The sequence below is a fragment of the Pleurodeles waltl genome, chromosome 6, assembly GCF_031143425.1.
Source record: "Pleurodeles waltl isolate 20211129_DDA chromosome 6, aPleWal1.hap1.20221129, whole genome shotgun sequence".
NCBI lineage: Eukaryota > Metazoa > Chordata > Amphibia > Caudata > Salamandridae > Pleurodeles > Pleurodeles waltl.
The window spans coordinates 1,402,236,952-1,402,264,854 of record NC_090445.1 but is presented as its reverse complement, the minus strand read 5'-3'; the positions used below and the strand labels follow the sequence as shown (position 1 = coordinate 1,402,264,854).

Below are 27,903 nucleotides of genomic sequence, written 5' to 3'. Positions count from 1 at the left end.
CATTCGACTCTGAAAACTGGAGGAGGGAGCGGAGGGTCCCGATCTGGAGGCCTTCCTATTGGGTCTTTTTGGCAAACTTATAGGAGACTCGCAGATTGCGATCAAGGTGGAGAGTCCACCAGCGACAGCGGAAGTAACAAGGCCTTGTGACGTCTTGATAAAGCTACACTCGTTTAAGATGAAGAAAGCGATCCTGCAAGCGGCCTGAAAAGATGACATGGCCTTGTTTCAAGGAGCAACTTGCTTGGTATATCAAGATATAGCCCTGGTCACGTTAGCAAAAAGGCTACAATTTAGGCCGATCACGGACTACCTCCGCAAGAGCAATGTGAAGTACCGCTGGAACTTTCTGTTTGGACTAGCCTTCTCCGATCAAAGTAAAACGCATCACTTCACTGATTTAGGCGAGACAGCAAATCTTCTAGGCATAGTGCTCTCAGACACAGCTAAATCTAACAGTGCAAAAGACTTACCCTTTGAGAAGCCTGCACCCAGGAAGGAACCGAGCCCCTGGCTCGCATCACTCGAACAGGCAGGGGAGAAAAGGGGACCAAGAACATGTGACTCTCTCTACCTCAACTTTTGCCAGACCAGACCAGACATTTTTATGTCTCTCTCAAAGATAAACTCCACCAAAACTGGGACTGTTTGGAGGTGGTCCTGTATACCTCAGAGGGTCCCTCTATATAGGGGACACTGGCACCTCTGAAACATGGCAATTCACGGCCACAACTCTCCAACACAGAGTTTGTTCCCGCAGCCCCATACATAACACCATTCATTGAGAATGCTAAGGTGGGTGTTGCCAGAAAGCCTAAAATGATGTACTGTTATACAAATGATAGACCACGTACGGGACTAATGTCCCAACTGGTTTTACTATACTGTTCTTTGTTGATAACCAAGAGTAGGCTTGTAGTGAGATATGTGAAAGAACGCACCCAGGGTCAGTATCAATCTTTCAGCTAGGACAGAGGTGGGCAGGAGGGTCAAGGGGGAGGGAAAGGCAGGAGGCAACCACCATAGGCCGGAGGCAACCACAATGAATGACATTGGTTACCAGTACAAATTAGTGTAAGCGCAGAAATCACTTTCCATAACAGACAGACTACAGGCTCTGGTTGATTGTCTGAGTATTATGTTTACTCCTTGAATATGTTTTGGGTTAAGGTAGTTAATACAGTTTTACGGTTCATTTATCTTTGTCTTCTTTGTTTCCTCTCTAGGTGATGTCTCTGTGCCCCTGAAGTCGCTTCCTGCTTGTACCAGGGTGCCTCAGTGGAAAAAGTGGTTAAACAAACAGTTCTCAGGTAAGTGGTTTAATAGTATGGGACAGGTTCACCAGGGAAGGGAGTGGAAGTGAGGGAGAGATCCCACAGGTGTCACAATTGTCAGGCATACAAAGGTGCTTGCGACAGTGTGTTCTTCCTTTCCTCTTTAACCCCCCCCCTTTCTTCATATGGTTAGGTCCCCTTATGATTCCCTCACACTCTCCCCTTCCCCTTTTTCCCCAGTGGGAAACATTGACAGAAAATAAGGCTGTACCTTGTGCAGCCACGTCCCTCAAGGAACATGGCAGGGCTTTCGGTAGTCAGGCTCCTTTCTTCTTTCCTCCGTTCTCACTCTCAGTCCTCCTCGGTCACCTCTCCCTTCCTGGTTCTGCTCCTCTGTGTCTCTTACTTTCCTTGTGTTGCTGTTCTTCTCCTTTTCCTGTTTCTGAGGCTCTCCTGGTTCCTCTCGCCATCCCTTGTCTCCTCGCTCTCTCTCCTCCTCTTCCCTATCCATGCCGTCTGTCTACTCTCTTCCTTCCTCGTGTGCATCGGAATGACTCCGGAAGTGTTCGTAGGTTTCCGAGTCTTCTCTTTGTTGAGAAGTGTTGTCTTCTGTGGTTGCCCCTACAACTGTTGTTTCCGGCGGCCATCGAGTAACGGCTTCCCCGTTACAGTTAGTCACAATAATGTGGAATGTGGAATGTGATGGGACTGAAGTCCCCTTCTAAGAGCTAAAGGTACAGAAATATCTCCTGGACACGAGATATGATATTGTAGCCTTACAGGAAACCCATAGGAAAGGAAACAAAGAGTTGGACAAAGGCAGTATACAACGGCGTTTAGGTCTTCCCATATCACAAAACACAATGGGGTGGCCCTTTTTTTCATGAATCCCTAGCCTTCCAACATATTACACATAAATCTGACTGGGAAGGGAGATTTCTGATGGTGAAAGGTACAATAACGGGCAGCATTTGTACAATAGCTACCCTGTATGCTCCCAACCCGGCACAGGCATTTTTTTATTAACTCTTTCCTTGAGCAACTGGGGGAATTTGAGATGGGGAGATTATCCTAATGGGAGATTTCAACCAGATATGGGACAAAGTAGTACACACCTCTCACCAGGCACACTCCCCATCCTCCAGCTTCTCCAAATCCTTCAAAAAAAGGATAGCAGAATTAGGGCTAGTCGATGCATGGTGACACTTACATCCTGACACTAAGGACTATACCTTTTTTCCCCTACTCTCACCGTACTTACTCCTGACTGGATTACATATTTACAAATCAACCCCTCACCCAGAGCATTCACACAGAGGAATTTCACCCCATAATCATCTCTGACCATGCCCCAGTACAGCTGAACTTAGACTGATCCAGGGGTGTCCCAGGAGAGTGGAGGTGGTTTTACCCTACCCCTATTATTCAAGATGGGACAATGGGTGATGAGGTCCACAAAGCCATAAGGGAGTATTTTACTCTAACGACCCTCGAGACACCAACATTGCTAACAATTGGAATGCATTCAAGGCAGTGGTTAGAGGGAGATGTGTTTCGTTGATGTCTACTCTTACCAAGCAAAAATCCAGAGAATGTTTTACATTAGAAGCTGAATTAAAGAAGGCAGAGCAGATACACAAACAATCCCCCTCTCTACAAACACAATGAAATGTCACAGCAATCAGTGGGAAACTACATGCAATCTATATAAATAGAGTGGAGTTTACCATCCTTCGCCTTCGCCCTCACCCTGGGGCGTAACTGAAGTGCAACAAAATAGGACCCAGACTGGCCCGACAACTGCGAGTAAAACAAGAGAGAGAATATATCCCCACCCTCTATCTAAGCCAAGGAGGAGTGGCCAAGACAGAACGAGACAAAGCAACAGCCTTCCGTAGCTTTAAGATTTATACACAGCAGACAGGCCAACAAGATCTGAACAGTTGCACTATCTAGATAAGGCCCCCTTACCACAAGTCACTCAGGAACAGAATGAGATTCTGGGCAAACCTACAGACGAGGAAGAGGTCAGGGCACTGATATTTGCACACATGACCAGGGCCAGTCGGCTTCACAGCTCAATTCTATAAGACTTTCCCCTCAGAGCATATACCGCAATTGACTAAGTTGTTTAACTACATAGCCACTTAACCGGACGTCACACTCTCTATGAGTGAAGTACTAATATCAGTCAAACCGAAGCCAGGGAAAGACCCACACCTCTGCTCCTCCTATAGACCCATCGCCTTAACCTTGATGTTAAACTGTACTCAAAAACTTGGGACACACACTTAGAAAGAATATTGCCAGACCTGATACACCCAGATCAGTCGGGATTTTTACAAGGGAGAAAAACCCATGACAAGCGAGTGATACACTTAGTAGAGAGAGTGACCAAGAAAAGAGCACAGGAGATACTGCTCACTTTAGATGAAGAAAAGGCGTTTGACCAGGTCAATTGGTCTTTCATGTTCCAGACCATGAGGCATTTTGGCTTTTCGGAAAAATGTATCACAATGGTGCAAGCCAATTACATTGCCCCTGTGGCCAAGGTGATGGTGAACAGAAATGGGTCAAAGACCTTTCAGTTGGGAAGGGGCACTCACCAGGGATGCCCCCTCTCTCCCCTATTGTTCGCATTTAGTATAGAACCCTTGGCAGAGAGAGTGCGACGAAACGGGGAGATTCAGGGTATAACCTTTGGATCCACTACCCATAAGATCTCTCTGTTTGCAGGTGACATTCTTCTATCCTTGACTGCACCACAAACCTCTCTCCTATCTCTGCAGAGTAAACTGGCTGAATTTGAGGGGGCTGCAGGGTACCGGATGAACCTGTCTAAATCCTATATCCTTAATCTCACACTGCCCTCAGTCGAGATTGAACACATGACAAGCAACTCCCTCTTTCAATGGGAAAGGAAGGAGTTAACATACTGGGTTATTAGACTCACCCCCCATATCGTAGACGTCTACAAAGCCATCTGCCGTCCACTGATCCAACAACTTAGGTCTGACCTCAAGAGCTGGGCACCTCTCTTTATGACCTGGTTTGGTCGCATTCACACCCTCAAGATGACAGTACTGCCGAGGTTCTTATACTTCTTCCAAGGTGTAGGAAAGTACACTCTTTGCTGGCATGGTAACCCCCATTTTCTGCCTGTTGTCAGTGTGTTTGACTGTGTTCACTGGGATCCTGGTAACCAGGACCCCAGTGATTAGGCTCTCTTTTTAAATTTGGTAACTTGGTTACTTACACCCCACATGTGGCATACTGAATCCCTCCATGTCAGACCCTATTATATGGTGTCCAGGTACCCAGTTCATTGGGGGTACCAAGGAATCCCCACGGGTTGCACCATGTATTATGCCACCCATGGGGAGCCCAAGCAAAGTGTAACTGCAGGTCTGCCATTGCAGCCTGCGTGAAAGAGTGCATGCACCCTTTCACTACAGGTCACTGCACCGGGTCACTGTAAGTCACCCCTGTGGCAGGCCCTCCTAGCCCAGAAGGCAGGGTGCAAGTACCTGTGTATGAGGGCACCCCTGCACTAGCAGAGGTGCCCCCACGAACTCTAGTTCCATTTTCCTGGACTTAGTGTGTACGGGGATGCCATTTTATGCATGAACTGGACCTAGGTCACTACCTATGTCCAGCTACATAATGGTAACTCCGAACCTAGGCATGTTTGGTATCAAACATGTCAGAATCATACCCTGATACTGTTCTCGGTATTGGAAGTATGATTCCATGCACTCTGGGGGCTCCTTAGACGACCCCCACACCACTGCTCCTACAAGCCTTTTGGGGTTTTCTGGGCAGACCAAGCTGCTGCCACCCTTCACACAGGTTTCTGCACTCATGCTGCTTGAACAGCCCAAGCCCAGGAAGGCAGAACAAAGGATTTGCATTAGAAGAGGGGGATAACACAGTCTCCCTCTGGAAATAGGTGGTATATGGCTTGGGAGGGTTAGCCTCCCCCAAGACACTGGTATGCTTTGAATGGCACATTTGGTGCCCTCTGTGCATATACCAGTCTACACCGGTTCAGGGACCTCCAGTCCCTGCTCTGGTGGGAAACTGGACAATGGAAAGGGGAGTGACCACTCCACTGCCCGTCACCACCTTAGGGGTGGTGCCCAGAGCTCCTCCAGAGGATCCCCGTGTTCTGCCATCTTGAATACTAGGTTGGCAGGGAACTCTGGGAGCATCTGAGTGGCTAGGTCAGACAGATGACGTCAGAGACCCCTCCTGATAGGTGCTCACCTGGCTAGGTGACCAACCTCCCCTTTCAGGGCTATTTAGGGTCTCTCTCTTGGGTGGGTCCTCAGATTTGGCTTGCAAAAACCCAGCAGGACTCCTCTGCAACCTCTACTTTGACATCTAGTCACTGGAACCGCAACTGGACCCTTCAGGAGCCGACAATCTGCATTCACGACGAAGACTCTGCTTGCAACATTGTTTCCACAACTCCTTCCAGCTTCTCTAACATTTCTCCGGCTGTGCATCCTCAGACTGCACAAGAAGGAAGAAGGAATCTCCCCTGGAGTGAAGGAGTTACTCTCCTCCAACCGCAGGAACAAACTGCAACGACGACCAGCTGCGTGGATCTCCTCTCATCCTGAGCTACGTGGATCCTGCATCACGGGTGGTGGTCCGGAGTAGTCCTCTTGGTTCTCTCTGCCAGCTGTCCAACTTTGTTGGAGGTAAGCCTTTGCCTTCCAAAGCAGGACAGTACCCCTGTGCATCGCGTCTCTTGCAGCTACCAAGGCTTGTTTGCATCTCCTCCAAGGGATCTTCAGGCTCCGTGTAGCCTCAGCCCCCAGCACTCCCTACTGGAACGCACAGCCCTATGCGTGATTCTCATGTGGCGCGGGACCCCTCTCCAGTTGTGCTGCCTGGACTCCTCTGCGATTCCTGGTTCTTCTTCCAGTGGGTCTCCTGTAGGGGCTGCCTCTTCTTCTGTGGACTCTTCGCCTTGGAGGGGGTCTCCCTAGGCCTCCCCTTGTGGGCTGAGTCCTCATGGACCTTGCTGGTCCCCGCCAGCTCCACTTTTGCTTCACAACAACTTCTGCATTTCCCAAGGCTTGTTGGTAGCTCTTCCACGCCACCAACTGACTGTAATCATGCATCCGGCGTGGGACATCGACTGCATCCTCCAGGAATTCTTCAACTGCACCAGGGCTGCATTCCTGATCGTCTTCGTCCTATCGTCGACCAACTCCTGCAAACACAGCTGGGTGGGTAGTAGCTCCTGCTCCCCCTGGACCGTCCTGTGACTTCTAGATTTGGCCCCCTTCTTCAACAGGTCTTCCTCTTCAGGAATCCACCGCTGGTTTCTTGCAGTCTTGTCTGGGTGTTGCATTTTCTTTTTTCCTTCCTTTTGGGTGGCTTGGGGAAAATCCAGTAACTTAACAGGATCCCAGTGATTATGCTCTCACCCTTTAAACTTGGTTAGTTACACCCCACATTTGGCATACTGGTGCCCCCATGTAAGTCCCTAGTATATGGTGCCCAGGTACCCAGGGCATTGGTGTACTACGGAATCCCCCTGGGCTGCACCATGTATTATGCCACCCATGGGAAGCCCATGCAAAGTGTATCTGCAGACCTGCCTTTGGAGCTTGCTTGAAAGGGTGCATGCACCCTTTTCACTACAGGTCACTGCACCAGGTCACCAAGTCACCCTTATGGCAGGCCCTCCTAGCACACAGAGCAGGGTGCAAGTACCTGTATGTGAGGGTACCCCTGCACTAGCAGAGATGCCCCTACAAACTCCACTTCCCTGGACTTCTTGAGTGCGGGGATGCCATTTTATGTGTGTACTGCACATAGGTCACTACCTATGTCTAGCTATATAATGGTAACTCGAAACCCAGGCATGTTTGGTATCATGCTTGGCATGGTTACCCCCTGACTTTTTGCCTTTGCTGATGCCACGTTTTGATTGAAAGTGCACTGGGACCCTGCTAACCAGGCCCCAGCACCAGTGTTTTTTCCCTAAACTGTACCTTTGCTTCCACAATTGGCACAGCCCTGGCACTCAGATAAGTCCCTTGTAAATGGTACCCCTGGTACCAAGGGCCCTGATGCCAGGGAAGGTCTCTAAGGGCTGCAGCATGTCTTATGCCACCCTGGGGACCCCTCACTCAGCACATGCACATTGCCTCACAGCTTGTGTGTGCTGGTGGGGAGAAAATGACTAAGTTGACGTGGCACTCCCCTCAGAGTGCCATACCAACCTCACACTGCCTGTGGCATAGGTAAGTCACCCCTCTAGCAGGCCTTACAGCCCTAAGGCAGGGTGCACTATACCACAGGTGAGGGCATATGTGCATGAGCACTATGCCCCTACAGTGTCTAAGCAAAACCTTAGACATTGTAAGTGCAGGGTAGCCCTAAGAGTATATGGTCTGGGAGTTTATCAAACACAAACTCCACAGTTCCTTAATAGCTACACTGAAATCTGGGAAGTTTGGTATCAAACTTCTCAGCACAATAAATGCACACTCATGCCAGTGTGGAATTTATTGTAAAATGCACCCAGAGGGAGGAGGAGGCACAAAGAGGGTGTAGCCACCCTCCGGGACAGTAGCCATTGGCTACCGCCCTCCCAGACCTAAACACACCCCTAAATGTAGTATTTAGGGGCACCCCAGAACCCAGGAATTCAGATTCAAGCAACCTGAACTAAAGAAGAAGGACTGCTGACCTACAAGCCTGCAGAGACAATGGAAGACGACAACTGTTTTGGCCCCAGCCCTACCGGCCTGTCTCCTGACTCGAAAACCTGCAGCCAGCAACGCATCCAACAGGGACCAGCGACCTCTGAAGCCTCAGAGGACTGACCTGACACCCCAGGACCAACAAACTCCCGTGAGCAGCGGCTCTGCTCAAAAACCTGCAACAAACTTGCAACTTTTCTTCAACTTCAAAGACCTCACTCTTCCCGCTGGAAGCATGAGACTTCACACTCTGCACCCGATGCCCCCGGCTCGAGATCCAGAGAACAAACACCTCAGGGAGGACTCCCGGGTGACTGCGACCCCATGAGTTACCAGAGACGACCCCCCTAAGCCCCACAGCGACGCCTGCAGAGAGAATCCAGAGGCTCCCCCTGACCGCGACTGCCTGTAACAAGGGACCCGATGCCTGGAACCAACACTGCACCCGCAGCCCCCAGAACCTAAAGGAACCGAACCTCAGTGCAGGAGTGACCCCCCCAGGCGACCCTCTGCCTGGACCAGGTGGTGGCTGGCCTGAGAACGCCCCCCCTGTGCCTGCCTGCACCACTAGAGTGACCCCCGGGTCCCTCCACTGAAACCTATTCAAAACCCCACGCCTGCTTTGCACACTGCACCCGGCCGCCCCTGTGCCGCTGAGAGTGTGTTTTGTGTGCCTACTTGTGTCCCCCCAGTGCTCTACAAAACCCCCCTGGTCTGCCCCCGAGGACGCGGGTACTTACATGCTGGCAGACTGGAACCAGAGCACCCCTGTTCTCCATAGGCACCTATGTGTTTTGGGCACCTCTTTGACCTCTGCACCTGACCGGCCCTGAGCTGCTGGTGTGGTAACTTTGGGGTTGCCTTGAACCCCCAACGGTGGACTGCCTAAGCCCCAGAACTGAGACTTGTAAGTGTTTTACTTACCTCCTAATCTAACCTTTACTTACCTCCCACAGGAACTGTTGATTTTTGCACTGTGTCCACTTTGAAAATAGCGTATTGCCATTTTTACAAAGACTGTATGTGATATTGCTTTTATTCAAAGTTCCTAAAGTATCTAAGTGAAGTACCTTACATTTAAAGTGTTTATTGTAAATCTTGAACCTGTGGTTCTCAAAATAAAGAAAATATATTTTTCAATATAAAAACCTATTGGCCTGGAGTAAGTCTTTGAGTGTGTGTTCCTCATTTATTGCCTGTGTGTGTACAACAAATGCTTAACACTACCCTCTGATAAGCCTACTGCTCCACCACACTACCACAAAATAAAGCATTAGAATGTTCTACTTTTGCCACTATCTTACCTCTAAGGGGAACCCTTGGACTCTGTGCACACTATTTCTTACTTTGAAATAGTATATACAGAGCCAACTTCCTACACCAGGTAAAGCGTTACCGAAGGTAATAAACTTGTTCATCTGATAAAGATTTCTAGTTGCAGATTCCTTACCTTAGAATAGATAGCCAAGCAATACCATCCCGGTAGGCAGGTCTGCAAACTATGATCATAATAGGAAGTGGTGCAGGACCGAACGGCCAAAATAGCCATCCCTGAAAAATTGACTGTCCAGGCAGTAGTTTTTCATAAACGTCTGCAGGGATGCCCACATTGCAGCCTGGCAGATGTCCAAGATTGGAACTCTGCGTGCTAGCGCAGAGGTTGCAGCTGTTGCTCTGGTTGAGTGTCCGTGCAAACCCTCAGGAGGATGATTCTTAGCCAAAGTTGCAGAGAACAACCCATCGAGAGATGGTTCTCTTCTGTACGCCTGTCTTTTCTTCGCACCCACTTAACTCACAAACAGTTGATCGTCCACCCAGAATTATTTGGTACAACTGAGTTGGAACGCCAATGCTCTTTTTGGATCCACACAGTGGAGTATTTCCTCTTCATGAGAAGGATGTGGGGGTGGGTAAAAAGTAGACAAGGTGATGGATCGACCTACATGAAAGGGTTGGACCACTTTAGGTAGGAAAGAGGCCCTAGTACGAAGTACAGCTTTGTCAAGATAGCTAGAGGTGAAGGGTGGATTAAAAAAAAGAGCTTGCAGCTTATTCATTATCTGTGCGGAGGTGATTGTAGGAGGAAAGCTCAGTTTATGGAGTACACCTATGGTGTGACACAATATACTGAGTCCAGGCAACCCTCAGTAATAGTGAGTAGGTGTCCAAATAGCAGAAGCTCTCTAGGGGTAGCTGAGGAGAGCAGCAAAAGCTTATCCAGGAGGAATGTAAAGCACTTACAAAACCACAGTAGTCAGACAGTAACTTACTCATAAGAAAGGACCACACAAGTGTTGCAAAAATAAAGGATACTTTATTACAGCACTGCTACTAAACTGACATTGGTATATCTCCCTTTGGAGATATTACACACATAATATACACAGAATAACCATAAAAAAATAACATAAAAATGCACAGGGCCCCAGGGGAGCACCAAACCATATACTAAAAAAGTGGAAAGTGAAACAGTGACTCCAGCCTAGGTAAGTGTGGTAGTTAGCTAGGAGCAGTTAGGAACACCAAAAGTGCGCACAGTAAGTGACCCCACGAAGCATGCGTGAGGTAGTTACCTAGCCAGCTGTCCCGTAGACTAAAACGGAGAGTAGTGGTTGGAGTTTGTGGATTTCAGAACCCTCTCCATTGGACTCCGAGGAAACCAGCAGGCAAGAGGATGGATGGAGAGTGCTCCCACATCAGGGTGCTCAGGAGACAGGACTACCTACACCAGGGACTCGGATGTGGAAGGGAGAAAGGACTCTCTCTGAAGACTGTGGATGCCTCGAATTGTCCAGCTGCTGTCACTACCCGTGGACCAGGTCGGTAGAACCCAGGGACAGATTCCAGACATGGAGGACCTGCAAGGAAGGGGATCAATCAATCAAGGATTTATAGAGCGCACTAATCACCCGTTAGGGTCTCAAGGCGCTGGGGGGGGGGGGGGGAGCTATTGGTCGTAGAGCCATGTCTTGAGGCGTTTCCTGAATGTCAAGAGGTCTTGGGTCAGGCGAAGGTGGAGCGGTAGGGAGTTCCAGGTCTCGGCGGCTAGGTGAGAGAAGGATCTTCCTCCGGCGGAGGTGCAGCAGATGCGAGGGATGGAGGCGAGGGCGAGGCTGGCGGAGCGAAGATTGCGGGTGAGGGTGTGGAAGGTGAGTCTGTCGTTGAGGTAGGCTGGGTCTGTGTCGTGGAGGGCCTTGTGTGCATGGATGAGGAGTTTGAAGGTGATCCTCTTTGAGACTGGTAGCCAGTGAAGGTCTCTGAGGTGGGGGGAAATGTGGTTGCGGCGTGGGATGTCCAGAATGAGGCGGGCGGATGCGTTCTGGATTCTTTGCAGCTTTGTTAGGAGTTTGGTTGTTATTCCTGCATATAGGGCGTTTCCGTAGTCCAAACGGCTGCTGACCAGGGCGTGGGTGACAGTTTTCCTGGTTTAGACGGGAATCCACTTCAAGATTTTGCGGAGCATGCGGAAAGTGTTGTAGCAGGAAGAGGAGATGGCATTGACCTGCTGAGTCATGCTGAGTGTGGAGTCCAAGATGAAGCCTAGGTTGCGTGCGTGGGTGGTGGGTGAGGGCGCGGTTCCTAGGGAGGTGGGCCACCAGAAGTCATTCCAAGTTGAGGGGTTGGTGCCAGAGATGAGGATTTCTGTCTTGTCTGTGTTTAACTTGAGGTGGCTTGATTCCATCCAGCTGGCGATGGCGTGAAGTCCGTTGTGGAGGTTGTTCTTTGCAGTTGTAGGGTCTTTAGTGAGGGTGAGGATGAGCTGAGTGTCATCTGCGTAGGAAACTATGTTGATGTGGTGGGTTCGTGCGATGTTGGCGAGAGGGGCCATGTAAACGTTAAAGAGCATGGGGCTATGCGAAGATCCTTGGGGAACGCCACAGATGATTCTGGAGGCTTCTCACAGGAACGGTGGGAGACGGACTCTCTGGGTTCTTCCTGAGAGAAATGACCAGATCCAGTCGAGTGCCTTGTCGTGGATTCCAGCGTTGTGGAGGCGTGTGAGGAGAGTGTGATGACATACCGTGTCGAAAGCTGCGGAGAGGTCCAGGAGGATGAGTGCTGCTGTTTCTCCTTCGTCGAGCATGGTCCTAACGTCATCTGTGGCAGCAATGAGTGCTGTGGTTTCTGCGGAATCCGGATTGGGAGGTGTTGAGTACCTTGCTGTCTTCCAGGAACCGGGATAGGGGAGGAGAGAGATCGGGCGGTAGTTCTTGGGGTCGTCTGGGTCTGCCTTTGGTTTCTTCAGCAGGGCGTTGATTTTTGCGTGCTTCCATCTTTCTGGGAAGGTGGCTGACTCGAAGGAGCTGTTGATGGTTTTGCAGAGGTAGGGGGCGATGATGATGTTTGCCTTATTGAAGATATGGTGTGGGCAGGGGTACGATGGTGATCCGGAGTGGATGGAGGCCATAGTGGTGGCGGTGTCCTCTATGTTGACGGGGGTCCAGGTGTGGAGGAGGTGGGTGTTGGTTGGAGCGTTGGGTTCTTGGGTGTTTGTAGTCAGCTGGCGGGTCTGGGGTTTGAAGCTATTGTGGATTTCTTCTATCTTTCGACGGAAGTGGGTTGCCAGTGAGTTGCAGAACTCCTGTGATGGCGGGGGTTCGCTGGTCCTGGGTGTGGAGAGCTCATTGATGATGCCGAAGAGCTCTTTACTGTTGTGAGCGTTGACGTCAATGCGGTTTTTGAAGTGGGTCCTTTTGGTGGTGCGCATCAGTTGGTGATGTTTGCATAGGGCATCCTTGAAAGCGATATGGTTGGAGTTGGTAGGGTCAAGGTGCCAGGTTTTTTCCATTCTGCAACATAGCCGTTTGGATTCCTGTAGTTCTTGGGTGAACCAGCTGGGCTTGAATCTGTGGGTGGTGTTTTTTTTTTTTTTTGAGCGGTGCGAGGGTGTTGGCGCAATCTTCTATCCAGCGATGCAGGTTGGTGGTGGCAGTGTAGGGGTCTGGGGTCTCAGGGGTTGGGGCCCAGGCGAGAGTGGAGATCAGTTGATCCGTTGATATTTTGCTCCAGTTGCGTCGGGGGTTGTGTGCAGTGGTGGTGAGTGACTGGTTTCTGGTAGGACAAGTGGATGCAGCGTTGGTCTGTCCAGCTGAGTTCGGTGGTGTGGCTGCAAGAGACGTGATTGCTGGCTGAGAAGATAGGGTCGAGTGTGTGACCTGCGGAGTGGGTGGGTGAAGTGACGAGTTGCTTGAGGACGAAGTTGGCAAGGTTGTCGATTAGGTTGGTGGTGTTGATATCGTTATTTTCTAGGTGGAAGTTTAGCTCACTCAGGAGGATGTAGTCTGTTGCAGTGAGGGCTTGGGAGCTGATGGCGTCGGCGATGTCATCGCAGAACTGCGGTCTGGGTCCAGGGGGTCTGTAGACCAGTGTTCCTCTGAGTGTGTTGTTGGCGTTGATGTGGATTTTGAAGTGGAGGTGCTCGGCGGAGTAGATGGTGTTGTGGGAGTTGGTGGAGACTCTTATGGTGTTTTTGTGGACTATGGCGATTCCTCCTCCTGGTCTGTTGATTCGGTCTCTTCTGGTGATCTTGTAGTTTTCTGGTATGGCTATGGCTACGTCTGGTTCCAAGGCCGAATTCATCCAGGTTTCGGTGAGGAATGCGACGTTGGGCGAGTATGTGGTCAGGAGGTCCCAGAGTTCAATTGCATGTTTGTGGACGGAGCGGGTGTTAAGTAGGATGCATCTTAGGCGGTTGTCTGTTTTGATTTGGAGTTTGGAGGTTAGGTTGCAGGTGGAATTGCAGGCTTTGCAGCAGAAGGGTCCTTTGGTGCGCGTCGGAGTGGACTGGAAGCAGATGGAGGAGCGTCCTGGATTAAGGGCGTGGAGCTCATTGGCAGTGTAAAGGTGTTCAGTGGCGCGGGAGGAGTGTTGGCCAGGGGGTCTGGCGCTGGGCACGGTCTTGGTGCGGCCGGCATAAGAGGGGAGGTGGGAGCGAGTGGCAGCTGGGAGGAGGGAGGGAAACCTCCAATGGGAGTGCGGGGGCGGGGGCAGCAGGAGTCAGGAGCGGGAAGAACTCAGAGGAGGAGGGAGGGGGGCCACGGGGTAGCAGCAACACAAACCTTTCAGGAGAGGAGAATCCAAGAAGCCCAAACAAGCCCAGACAAGCCCAAACAAGCCCAAAACAATGGCAGCACTTACCGGGAGAGGAGAAGCCAAGAAGCCCAACAAGCCCACACAAGCCCAAAACAATGGCAGCACTTATCGGAGCAGGGGTGTGGAGGAAGTGACCTGCCTGCAAGGATGCACGGTCAGAGGTCGCGTCACCCTTGGGATGGAGTCCGTCACTGTTGGAGGTGCCCCGGTGGTGCAGGTGGCAATGCCCACCCTCAAGAAGGTGAAGTTCCTGCAAGTCGGTGGAAGAAGAAGTCCAGCTGGTGGGTCTAGGAGCTGCAGAAGATCCCAGGGGTTGCCTATGAGCTGTCCCTCAACTGTTGCCGGTTTGAAGGAAGTCATCAGCTAGGTCACCAACAAGCACTGGCAAATGGAAGCAGATGCCAAAGATAGATTTGCAAAGTTTTGGGGACGAGCAAGGTCCAGGTGACTCTAACTTGGAGGGGGAGTCAGGGTTGGCCCTCAGCACGTAGGATGGCCAGCAGAAGTCGTTGGAGCCGCCATGAGTGACCCACAGGCGATGGCAACAGGTAGTCACAGGGAAGCCTCAGCAGTAGAACAAAAGAGAAGTCCCACGTTGCAGGAACTGCAGTCCTGAGGCTGATCTTCGAGTTGCAGAGTGCTGGAGGCAGGGGCTTCTTGGTGCCTGAAGATCTCCAGGGGAAGAGTCAACAAGCCTTGCCAGGGGCAACAGTCGCAGTGTACAGGGATTCCAGTCCAGTGGCAGGAGCAGGGGTCCACCATCCCCCAAGTTGGCCAAAAGATAAGCAGGACCCAGAGGAGACCACAGAACCACCACCTGGGAAAGCAGACCCCACAAGCCGGTCAAAATTGTCTTGAGGTGCCTGCTGATGAAGGCGAGTGACTCCTTCACTCCAAGGGAGATTCCTTTGTGCTACTGAGTGAAACAGAGTCCTTGTGACCCTGAAGGATGCACAGCCTTTGATGTTGCAGATCTCTTGCAGGATCCGGTGAAACCATGTTGCAATGGGAGCCTTCCCAACAAGAGCAGACCTGTTTCGGTTCCAAAGCAGTCCAGAAGCAGCTAGGGCCAGAGGCCGGGAACAGAAGATGTCTTGCAGAGAGTTCCTTGTAGAGTCTTGCTTGACCAATATGAGTACCTACCCGCGAGGGAGAACTTAACTAACCCTAATAGGGGGTTGGTCACTCTTTGTAGTGAGCCACCTACTAAAGGGGTCAGGGACGTAATTTGCCTGGCCTAACCAGTCAAATACTACCAGGGGCCTCTGCACATCTTATTTACAAGATGGTAGAATCAAGTGGCCACACGGCAGAGCTCTGTGCACCTCCCTAGGGGAGGAGCTGGACAGCGAGGTGGTCACTTCCCTGTCCTTTGTGTAGAACGGGGGGTTCCTGAACCGGTGCTAACTGTTTTATGCAAGGAGGGCACCAAAAATGCCCTTCAAAGTAGACTGGTGGCACTCAGATGCCACCCTAATACATCCTGTACACACCTAATACACAGGGGAAGATGGTCACACCTCTCCCTTGTAGAAAATCCTTTGTTCTGCCTTCTGCTGCTTGAGTCCGGCTCACAAGCACGGGGGCAGAACAGTGTCTGGTGGTCAGCAGCAGCGTGGGCTGGCAGCCAGTCCCCATAAAGCTGCACAGGCAGAACTGGGTGATCCTCTGAGGAACCCCTAGAGGACAGGGGATCATGCAACTGGCACTTGACACAGAGCAGCTGCATGATTACAATATGCTTGATACCAAACATGACTAGGTTCAGAGAAGCCATTACGTAGTTGGATCACTCTGGTTCACCAGTGTCCACTACATACCTAAAGAGGGCTTCCCCGCCTAGGGAATGGAGTCTGGGGTTTGTAGGGGTACCCTGCTCATGCAAGGGTACCCTCACACTTAGGGGCAGCCACCCTGCCCTGGCTGAAGGGTCTACCAGAGGGGTGTTTTACAGTGTCTAAGTGCCGTGACCAGGATGTAAGGCGAGCCTTATCTCTCAAGTGAAAGGGTGCATGCACCATTTCATGCAGGCTACAACTCCAGGCATGCAGACACAGTTTGCATGGGCTCCCGTAGGTGGCACAAAACATGATGCAGCCCCTGGGAGACCCCTGGTGTACCAATTCCCTGGGTTCCTAAGTACCATATACTAGGGACTTACATATGTGCACCAGTACGCCAAATGTGGGTGTAAAAACTTTACCAGCAACCAAATATAGAGTAGGGAGCACAAACAATGGGGTCCTGGTTAGCAGGATCCCCGTGAAGTAGTCTAAACATACTGACTGTAAGTGAATGTAACTATGCTAGAAAGATGGTACTTTAATACACTTGCAAGAAGTCAATTCATGGAAAAGATGAAATAATCTTTGCAATTATTGGCATGCACCATAAGGTCAAAATTAAAAAAAGTGTAATTGCAATAAATAAGGAAATTAATTTCTAAGCACGAAATAGTACAACAAATCACTTAACCATGCTGTAAACTTGAATTTTATAAATAGCTCTTAAGAGTGTGACTCTTATAACATGCAGCACTATGCTATGCAAACATACCATTAGTATCCAGATCTCTTAGCTTTGCTGCACAAAATACAAGAATGATGTCTGTAGACTGTCTTACCGAGCTCAATATTCTGACCCGTGTCCGCTGTGTGTAACGCCGTCTCTTTGCCAGGTTTCAGGGTTCCATTAATTTGCATCCCTTTAACATGAAAGTTGAGTTCACAAGGAAGCAAGTTACAGATGACCATGGTTGGTAGAAGGTAAATCGTGTGCCCAGGCTGTCTGAATATTTGTTTTGCTTGATCCGAAAAGATATGTGAAGGCATGTAATCAGGATAATTCTCTTTCTTTATTGCTACACAAAACCTGCAAATTATAGAGATTTATTTTCGAATTGACAATGTAAACTGCACTTAGACGAATCATGCAGCATGCAACTTGCATGTTAATGAAAATGTCACTTACCCAGTGTACATCTGTTCGTGGCATCAGTCGCAGTAGATTCGCATGTTCTGCAATAGCTCGCCATCTGGTGTTGGGCCGGAGTGTTACAAGTTGTTTTTCTTCAAAGAAGTCTTTCGAGTCACGGGACCGAGTGACTCCTCCTTTTGTCTCCATTGCGCATGGGCGTCGACTCCATCTTCGATTGTTTTTCCCCCGCAGAGGGTGAGGTAGGAGTTGAATTGTAGTAATAGTGCCCATGCAATGGAGTGACTAGGTATGCACCTATTTAAGGTTGAGATGATACATATATAAATAATTGAAGGTAACTTCCAAACTGCTACAGGCTCCCGGGGAGGCGGGTGGGCACATGTGAATCTACTGCGACTGATGCCACGAACAGATGTACACTGGGTAAGTGACATTTTCAGTTCGATGGCATCTGTCGCTGTAGATACGCATGTTCTGCATAGACTAGTAAGCAGTTATTTCCCCAAAAGCGGTGGATCAGCCTGTAGGAGTGGAAGTAGTCTGAAATAATGTTCTTAATACAGCTTGACCTACTGTGGCTTGTTGTGCGGATAACACGTCTACACAGTAGTGCTTGGTGAATGTGTGAGGCGTAGACCATGTGGCTGCCTTACATATTTCTTGCATTGGGATGTTTCCTAGAAAGGCCATGGTAGTACCTTTCTTTCTGGTTGAGTGTGCCCTTGGTGTAATGGGCAGCTGTCGTTTAGCTTTAAGGTAGCAGATTTGGATGCATTTAACTATCCATCTGGCTATACCTTGTTTTGAAATTGGGTTTCCTGCGTGAGGTTTTTGAAATGCAATAAAGAGTTGTTTAGTCTTTCTGATGTTTTTTGTTCTGTCAATGTAATACATTAATGCTCTTTTGACATCTAATGTATGTAGTGCCCTTTCAGCTATGGTATCTGGCTGTGGAAAGAACACTGGAAGTTCCACTGTTTGATTTAGATGGAACGGTGAAATAACCTTTGGCAAAAATTTAGGATTGGTCCTTAGGACGACTTTATTTTTGTGTAGTTGTATAAAAGGTTCCTGTATAGTAAATGCCTGAATCTCGCTTACTCTTCTTAGGGAAGTAATGGCGATGAGAAATGCCACCTTCCAGGTTAGGAACTGTATTTCGCAGGAGTGCATGGGTTCAAAAGGTGGACCCATAAGTCTAGTTAGGACAACATTTAGGTTCCATGAAGGAACAGGTAGTGTTCTTGGTGGTATAATTCTCCTAAGGCCCTCCATGAATGCTTTAATGACTGGTATTTTATATAGGGAAGTTGAATAGGTAGTTTGCAGGTATGCAGATATTGCTGCAAGGTGAATCTTAATGGAAGAGAAAGCTAGGTTAGATTTTTGTAAGTGAAGCAAGTAACCCACTACATGTTCTGGAGTTGTGTGTAATGGTTGTATTTGATTAATATGGCAGTAGCAAACAAACCTCTTCCATTTACTTGCATAGCAGTGCCTGGTGGATGGCCTTCTTGCTTGTTTTATGACTTCCATACATTCTTGGGTAAGTTGTAAGTGCCCGAATTCTAGGATTTCAGGAGCCAGATTGCTAGATTCAGCGATGCTGGATCTGGGTGTCTGATCTTTTGGTTGTGCTGTGTCAACAGATCTGGCCTGTTGGGCAATTTGATGCAGGGTACCACTGATAGGTCTAGCAGCGTTGTGTACCAGGGTTGCCTTGCCCAAGTTGGTGCTATCAATATGAGTTTGAGTTTGCTTTGACTGAGTTTGTTTACCAGGTAAGGAAGGAGAGCGAGAGGAGGAAAAGCGTAAGCAAATATCCCTGACCAGTTCATCCATAGGGCATTGCCTTGGGATTGTTTGTGTGGGTATCTGGATGCGAAGTTTTGGCATTTTGCGTTCTCCCTTGTCGCAAACAAGTCTATCTGAGGTGTTCCCCAGAGTTTGAAATAAGTGTTCAGAATTTGGGGGTGAATTTCCCATTCGTGGACCTGTTGGTGATCTCGAGAGAGATTGTCTGCGAGTTGATTTTGTATCCCTGGTATAAACTGTGCAATTAGGCGAATTTGGTTGTGAATTGGCCAATGCCAAATTTTTTGTGCTAGCAGGCTTAACTGCGTGGAGTGCGTCCCCCCCTGCTTGTTTAGATAATACATTGTTGTCATGTTGTCTGTTTTGACGAGAATGTATTTGTGAACTATTATTGGTTGGAAAGCTTTTAGTGCTTGAAAAACTGCTAGAAGTTCTAGGTGATTGATATGCAGTTTTGTTTGATGTACGTTCCATTGTCCTTGTATGCTGTGTTGACCGAGGTGTGCTCCCCACCCTGTCATGGAAGCATCTGTTGTTATTACGTATTGTGGCACTGGGTCTTGGAAAGGCCGCCCCTTGTTTAAATTTATGTTGTTCCACCACAGAAGCGAGAGGTAAGTTTGGCGGTCTATTAACACCAGATCTAGAAGGTGACCCTGTGCTTGAGACCACTGTGATGCTAGGCATTGTTGTAAGGGCCTCATGTGCAGTCTTGCGTTTGGGACAATGGCTATGCATGATGACATCATGCCTAGGAGTTGTAATACCATCTTTGCTTGTATCTTTTGTGTTGGATACATGCGTTGTATGATGGTGTTGACATTTTGAATTCTTTGTGGACTTGGAGTGGCTACTCCTTTTGATGTGTCTATTATGGCTCCCAGGTATTGTTGTACCCTGCGTGGCAGAATTTTGGATTTTGTGAAATTGACGGTGAACCCTAGTTTGAAGAGGGTTTGTATGATATGATTTGTGTGATTTGAGCACTCTATTAACGAATGGGCCTTGATTAGCCAGTCGTCTAGATATGGGAACACATGTATCTGCTGCCTTCTTATGTGTGCTGCGACTACCGCTAGACATTTAGTAAAGACTCTTGGTGCGGTTGTTAATCCGAAAGGCAGTACCTTGAATTGGTAATGTATTCCTTTGAATACAAACCTTAGGTATTTCCTGTGCGATGGGTGTATTGGTATATGGAAATAAGCATCCTTGAGGTCTAAAGTTGCCATGTAGTCGTGCAGTTTTAGCAATGGCAATACTTCTTGTAGTGTGACCATGTGGAAGTGGTCTGATTTGATGAAAGTGTTCACTACTCTGAGGTCTAGGATTGGTCTCAGTGTTTTGTCCTTCTTTGGTATCAGAAAGTACAGTGAGTAAACTCCTGTGTTTATTTGTGTGTTTGGCACTAATTCGATTGCATTCTTTTGCAATAGTGCCTGCACTTCTATCTCCAGGAGATTGGAATGGTGTGTTGTTAAATTTTGTGCTTTTGGTGGTATGTTTGGAGGGAATTGTAGAAATTCTATGCAATAACCATGTTGGATAATCGCTAGAACCCAAGTGTCTGTAGTGATTTCCTCCCATGCTTTGTAATAATGACCTATTCTTCCCCCCACTGGTGTTGTGTGGAGGGGGTGAGTGACCTGTGAGTCACTGTTTAGTAGTAGGGGCTTTGGGGCTTTGAAATCTTCCTCTATTTCTAGGGAATTGCCCTCCTCTATATTGTCCCCGAAAACCTCCTCTATACTGTCCCTGGTAACTGGACGGTGTGGCTTGTGAGGTGCTGGCTTGTGTGCTTTGACCTCGAAACCCCCCTCGAAAGGCGTTTTACGGAATGTGCTGTAATTCCCTCTGCTCTGCGGGGAGTAGAGTGCGCCCATGGCTTTGGCAGTGTCCGTATCTTTTTTGAGTTTCTCAATCGCTGTGTCCACTTCTGGACCGAACAGTTCTTTTTCATTAAAAGGCATATTGAGAACTGCTTGTTGAATCTCTGGTTTAAATCCAGACGTTCGGAGCCATGCATGCCTTCTGATAGTTACAGATGTATTAATTGTCCGTGCAGCTGTATCTGCAGCGTCCATGGAGGAGCGGATCTGGTTGTTGGAAATGGTCTGTCCTTCCTCGACCACTTGCTTTGCCCTATTTTGTAAGTCCTTGGGCAGATGTTCAATGAGATGTTGCATCTCGTCCCAGTGGGCTCTGTCATAGCGCGCAAGTAGTGCCTGGGAGTTCGCGATGCGCCACTGGTTTGCAGCTTGTGCTGCGACTCTCTTACCAGCTGCATCGAACTTGCGGCTTTCTTTATCTGGGGGTGGTGCATCTCCAGATGTGTGGGAGTTGGCCCTTTTCCTAGCTGCTCCTACAACAACAGAGTCTGGTGGCAGCTGTGTAGTGATGAAAACCGGGTCCGTAGGAGGCGGCTTATACTTTTTTTCCACCCTTGGTGTGATTGCCCTACTCTTGACCGGCTCCTTAAATATGTCTTTTGCGTGCCGGAGCATACCAGGGAGCATAGGCAGGCTTTGGTATGAGCTGTGGGTGGAGGAGAGTGTGTTGAATAAGAAATCATCCTCGACCTGTTCTGAGTGGAGGCTTACGTGGTGAAATTGTGCTGCTCTAGCCACCACCTGAGAGTACGCGGTGCTGTCTTCTGGTGGAGATGGCTTTGTAGGGTATGCCTCCGGGCTGTTATCTGACACTGGGGCATCGTATAGGTCCCATGCGTCCTGATCTTGGTCACCCTGGCTCATGGTGGTGTGAGTTGGGGAGTGTGATGGAGTTTGTGCTGGTGAAACGTCAATCACGGGCGGAGGAGAGGGTGGTGGTGTAACTCTTTTCACCACTTTTGGTTGTGGTGTTTGTTCCGTCTGGAACTCCAACCTCCTCTTTCTCCTAATGGGGGGAAGGGTGCTTATTTTTCCTGTCCCCTGCTGAATGAAGATACGCTTTTGCGTATGGTCCACATCAGTTGCTTGTAGCTCTTCCTCAAACCTATGCTTCTGCATTTGGGAGGTTAGCGAGTGCTCTTCTGTATAAGAGCCTGAAGCTGGGTCGCTTGCAGTTTGTTTCGGCATGGAAACTTTGTCTGCGTGTTTTTTCGGCTCCGAGGTGACTTTTTTCTTTTTCGGGGCCGAAACCTCTCGGCGTCGATCTGTTTCGGTGCCGCTGTCTCGGCGTCGAGCCGTGTCCACACCGGCATCTCGGTGTCGAGGCTTGTCTCCAGCACTTTCTCGGTCCCGAGAAGGCTGCGTGCCGGTGTCTCGACCGGAGTCGGACGATCTCGGCACTGTTTGGGCCTTTTTCGGTGCCGACGGTCGGTCACCGAATTTATGGGTTGAGCCATGGCCTGGTGGCAGTGGCGTCCCCTGGGCCTTGTAAATGTTTCTCTGTGTGGTTTTCGACGTCTTACTCACGGTTTGTGTATCGTCGAATCCTTCGGAGTCTGAGTCTTGGATCGAGAAGGTACCTTCCTCTTCCTGTTCCTCGAACTCCCGTTGGGCTGTCGGTGCGGACGCCATCTGAAGTCTTCTGGCTCGACGGTCTCGGAGTGTTTTTCGGGACCGGAACGCACGACAGGCCTCGCAGGTGTCTTCGCTGTGCTCAGGTGACAGGCACAGGTTGCAGACCAAGTGTTGGTCTGTGTAGGGGTATTTATTGTGGCATTTGGGGCAGAAACGAAACGGGGTCCGTTCCATCGGCGTTCTTCAGCACGCGGTCGGGCCGACCAGGCCCCGACGGAGGATCGAAAAACTACCCCGAAGGGCACCGGAGCTCTTCGATGCGGTGTTGAATGTAAGTACGCCGATCCCGAACGCAACAATACCGACGAAAATCTTCCGAAATTAGCTAATTTTCCGTTCCGAAACTCGGAGCGACAGGAACACGTCCGAACCCGATGGCGGAAAAAAAAACAATCGAAGATGGAGTCGACGCCCATGCGCAATGGAGACAAAAGGAGGAGTCACTCGGTCCCGTGACTCGAAAGACTTCTTCGAAGAAAAACAACTTGTAACACTCCGGCCCAACACCAGATGGCGAGCTATTGCAGAACATGCGTATCTACAGCGACAGATGCCATCGAACTGTAAATATTGTTAACACTTTTATTCACACATTCATTCTTATTAAAATTAAAAAGTAAAACAATTAAGATAAGATGGCATGCAGTCTTTCTATAAATACACTGCATCTACGCTTTCTTTTTATTTTATTAATTTTATGCTTAAACAGATCCATCGAAAATCCTCAGTCAAATACGGGGTCTGCCGGTTATATTGCCCACATTCAATACTAAAACAACAACACATTTAATACAAACATATGCTATTGTAATATCCATAATTATATCACTGCCTGTGTGTGAGTGGGTGTATGGGTGTGTGAGTGGGTGGGTGGGTGAGTGGTTGCGTGGGTCTGTGAGTGGGTGTATGAATGGTTTTGTGGGTGCGTGAGTGAAGGTATGGATGTGTAAGTGGTTTTGTGAGTGGGTGTGTGGGTCTGTAAGTGGGTGTTTGAGTGGCTTTACAGGTGTGAGTGTGGTTGCGTGGGTAAGTAGGTGTGTGGATCTGTGAGTGGGTGAATGTGTTTTTAACTGGGGTCTGGATTTGCGGAGCACACAAGGGATCCGTGTTTCCTCGCTCGCGCACAAAAAAATAGTTTTTGGACAACGTCTTGCCCAAGAGTGGTCCCTCACAGCCACTTCCATCAGTCCCACATAGTCAGGGTACCTCTACCTGGCCCCTTCTACCACTTTGAAATTTTATTTACCCCCCCCCCCCCCCCAAACCCATGATAACTGATACTTGATGCACAAAATGGCGGGCGCAACTTATCTCTCAGGTTGTGGCCAGCCAATCACAGAATTGCAGTTGGCATGTGGATCCGCTGCAGTGGATCAGCCTCTCTAGACATACATAAATATTTTTACCATAATAACTCCAAAACTACGGAACAGTTTTACATAAAATTACAAAAAGCTAATTTTCTAGATCAAGATCTATCTTTCAGCCAAATCTGGTGTAATTCTGTTCAGCTGTTCAGTCTGTAGTTGAGCCTAAAATCAAAGGAAAAGCGTTTTGGGACCCCCATCTGTTTTTTTCAGCCCCCGCTTGATGGATCACCCTGAATCTTTCCAGACAGCAGCTCAAGTGAAAAGCAAACAAGTTCTGGAAATTTGGTCAAGGGTGTGACTACATCGGTTGTAGGAAGCTGGCTCTCTATATAGTGCACTAAAATGAAGTACACTGCGCAGAGAGTCTAGTGGATCCACAATTAGGATTGCAGAGTCAAAAGTAGATAGAATTAATGCTCTATTTAGAATAGTGTGGGTGAGCAGTTAGGCTTATCAGAGGTTAGTGCTAAGCATTTGTTGTAATCACAATGGCAATAAATGAGACACACACTCAAGGAATAAATCCAAGACCAATTTAGAAAAATAACAATTCTTTTATATAGGTTTCAAACCCAAGAACTTTGTAATCAGGTAAGTAGACTTTTAAGCATCAATACTTTGCAGTTTCAAAAAGAGAGACAGTGCAATTTTCAGCATTCTCTCAATGTTATCCTAAGGAGGAAATACAATGTTCACCAAACACAGGGTTAACAACGACTTATGAAGCCAATCTCAGGGGGTTAAGGTAAGTACTGGGCACTAATCAGAACCACACCAACAGGTTACACAGGGTCGCACTGGGGCTGCCGGGTGCAGTAAGGCATCAGGTGCCCAATGGTTTCCTATGGGAGTTTGACCCTGTGACAAACAGGCTGCAGGCTCTGGCTGGAAAGCCAGTCGGGGAAATCAAACAGGTAGGTAATAGACTTGGGGTGCTCAGGGACGTATGCACCCCTGTAGTCCGCTTCTCCTGTGCCCAGGGGAGACAGATGCAGGGGTGTGGATTTTGACATCTGGGACCACTTGCATTCAGGGGGTTGTGTGTGTTGAGGCTGCAGGCGTCATTGGGGAGTCCAGCAGGGGTCAATCCAGCATGGACTACCGCTCTTAGGAGCCACGGGACGTCAATGGCACCAGTGACCCACCTCAGCTGGTGTAAGGGGTCACGGGTGCAGTGGTTGCTGTAGCTGTTGGATTTTCTCTCTCCGCAAGCTTGTGGGAGAGGGGGCCTGTGTGCAGAGGCTGCAGGTGTCTCCAGATAGTCCAAGATGGGTGAAACCACAATGGACTTGTCTCTGGGCAGCTGGGAACCCACATTGGCGCCGTCGGTTGGCTTTGTCTCGGGTTATGGAAGTCAGGTGCAGTGGTCACTGCGGGTGTCTGGTTTCTGATGAATCAGCAGCTGCAGTCTTTTCTTTAGGGTTTCTTGTGCAGGTTCCGTTGAGGCCAGAAGGCCTGTCAGAGGGGCAGGTTCCAGGTCAGCTGCTTCTTTTTTACCTCTTCTGCAGGTGAAACTCATCTTTGTTCAGGTCTTAAGTTGTCAAAATCTGAGCCTGAGAGGGGAGGTCACACCTCTGCCAAGTGCAGGCTTTTGTCTCAGGCACTCGAGAGCACTGGCTCTAATCTTGGAGGGCCAGACACACGTCTATGGTGGCTGAACTGGTCAGGACCACTCAGTCAACACACTAGTAGATGGTAGGTTTTCAGGGGGAACCTCTAAGGTGCCCTCTGTGTGCATTGTTTAACAAATCCCTCACTGGGGTCAGTAAGGGTTTATTATTCTGAGATGTTTGATACCAAATATCCCAGGAGTCAGAAAAGCCATCATGTAGCTGGGAAACTCGCAAAGACCAGTGTCCAGCACATGCACTTAAAATGGCTTCCCTGTGCACCTAATATGACTCAGAATCGACAGAGACATAGCAGGGGCATATCTGCTCATGTATATATGTACGCACATGTCTGGATGCACCCTGGCTTGTGGTTGAATTACAACTGGCAGATGCAGTGATAGTGCTCCTGGCACACAGTGGTGTGTGACAAGGTGTGTTTTCAATTTAGCCTGCACCAACACACAGAGTCTGCAATGGCATCAATGTGTGGTTTTGGTGAGGTGTCCCTGAGGGTCTCACAACTGGTGCTGAAGCCCTCAGAGACCTTCCTTAGGATCCCAGACCCTAGGTACCAGGGGTACTGTAGGAAAGCACCATCCTTCTGGCATAGTTACCCCCACTTTCTGCCTGATGTCAGTGTGTTTGGACTGTAGTCCACTGGGATCCTGTTAACCAGTAACCCAGTGACTATGCTCTCTCCCCTAAACGTCTTATACACACACACAATTACCATACTGGTGCACCCATGTAAGTCTCTAGTGTATGGAACCTAGGTACCGAGGGCATTGGCACACTAGAGATCCCCATTGGGCTGCAGCACGTATTATGCCACTGTAGGAAGCTGGCCTGGTGTGTGGTGGGTACCCGAGGTACTTACACCTTATACAGGTCCAGGTATCCCATATTAGTCTAGTGTAGGCAGTGTCTAGAAGCCAGAGTCTCTAGAGGTAGCTGTGGATGAGCAGCCAAAACGTATCTAGGAAACATGCAAAGCTCATGCAATACCACTGTAGTCACACAGCACTTACACACATATAAGAAAACACTCAGTGTTACAAAAAAAAAAGCTACTTTATTTTAGTGACAATACCAAAAAGTACTAGAGAAGCAACGCTCCAAAAGAAGGTAAGTAACACCCTAAATATATACACTAGTTATAAACAATAGGCACAGAAAGTAATAGAAAACAGTGCAAATGCAATTAGACAATAGTGACCCAGGGTGGAGCCCAAACCATATACTAAACACGGAATGCAAACACAGGACCCCCACCTAGGTATGTAGAATGTGTAGAGGGGAGCTGGGGGTACTAAAAAAAACCAAAAGATAAGAACCACGGAGCCCCCTAGCGAACAGGAAGAAAGTAGTAAGTTAATGGATTTTCCACAAAACACCCAAAAAGAAGGAAACAAAGAAAATACAACATCCAGACAAGACTACAAGAAACCAGTGGTGGAGTCATGAAGAAGACCTGTGGAAGAAGGGGGCCAAGTCCAGAAGTCACAGAAGAGTCCAGGAGGAGAAGGAACTACTACCCACCCAGCTGTGGATGCAGGAGTTGGCCGACGGTGATGTGAAGACGGTCAGCACTGAAGCCCTGGAGTCGGTGAAGAGTTCCTGAGGGGTGCAGACGATGTCCCACGCTAGAAGAAGAATTGCAGTTGGGTTCTGGTGCTCAGCGACACAGAGAACCCACAGAAGCAGATGCAGCACCCACATGACAGGGACACAGGAGTTGCAGTAGAGCCCACACAGCACGACTGGAGAAAATTCCCACACCACAGGAGAAGCACGCAGAGGGCTGTGCGTCGCAGGAAGGAGTGCTGGGAGCGGGAGCTACACATAAGCCTGAAGGACCCTTGGAGGAGATGCAAACAAGCATTGGCAGCTGCAAGAGACGTGGTGCATGGGGGTACTGTCCTGCTTGGGAAGGCAAGGGCTTACCTCCAATTAAGTTGGACAGCTGGCAGAGAGGACCAAGAGGACTACTCTGGACCACCACCCATGATGCAGGATCCACGCAGCTCAGGATGACAGGAGATCCACGGAGAATCGTCGCTGCAGTTGGTGCCTGCAAATGCAGGAGAGTGACTCCTTCACTCCAAGGGAGATTCCTTCTTCCTTCTCGTGCAGACTGAAGACCTGCCGCCCTAAGAGGATGAAAAGCCGGGGAAACGTCGCAGAAGCTGGAAGGGACCATGGAAACAATGTTGCATGAAGAGTCTTCTTCATGGATGCAGATTGTCGGTTCCTGGAGGGTCCAGTTGCGGTTCCAGTGGCTAGAAGTTGAAGTAAGGTTGCAGAAGAGTCTTGCTAGAATCTTGCAAGCCGAATCTGAGGGACCACCCAAGAGAGACCCTAAATAGCCCTGGAAGGGGGATTGGTCATCTAGCCAGGCAAGCACCTATCAGGAGGGGCCTCTGACGTCACCTGCCTGGCCTGGCCACTCAGATGCTCCCAGAGGTTCCTGCCAACCTTGTATTAAAGATGGCAGAAACCAGGTACCCTCTGGAGGAGATCTGGGCACAACCCCCGGGGTGGTGATGGTCAGG

General features: G+C 49.2%; 1 protein-coding gene across 2 annotated transcripts in view; it reads right to left on the bottom strand.

The window, feature by feature from the left end:
• The window catches only part of VPS13D (vacuolar protein sorting 13 homolog D), a 2,230,750-nt gene that overhangs the window by 935,852 nt on the left and 1,266,995 nt on the right, over positions 1–27,903 (bottom strand). For both annotated transcript variants that reach the window (XM_069240741.1, XM_069240742.1), the window contains one exon: positions 16,716–16,963. In XM_069240741.1, the coding sequence (XP_069096842.1) occupies positions 16,716–16,963 (248 nt within the window). The remainder of the gene's footprint in view (positions 1–16,715; positions 16,964–27,903) is intronic.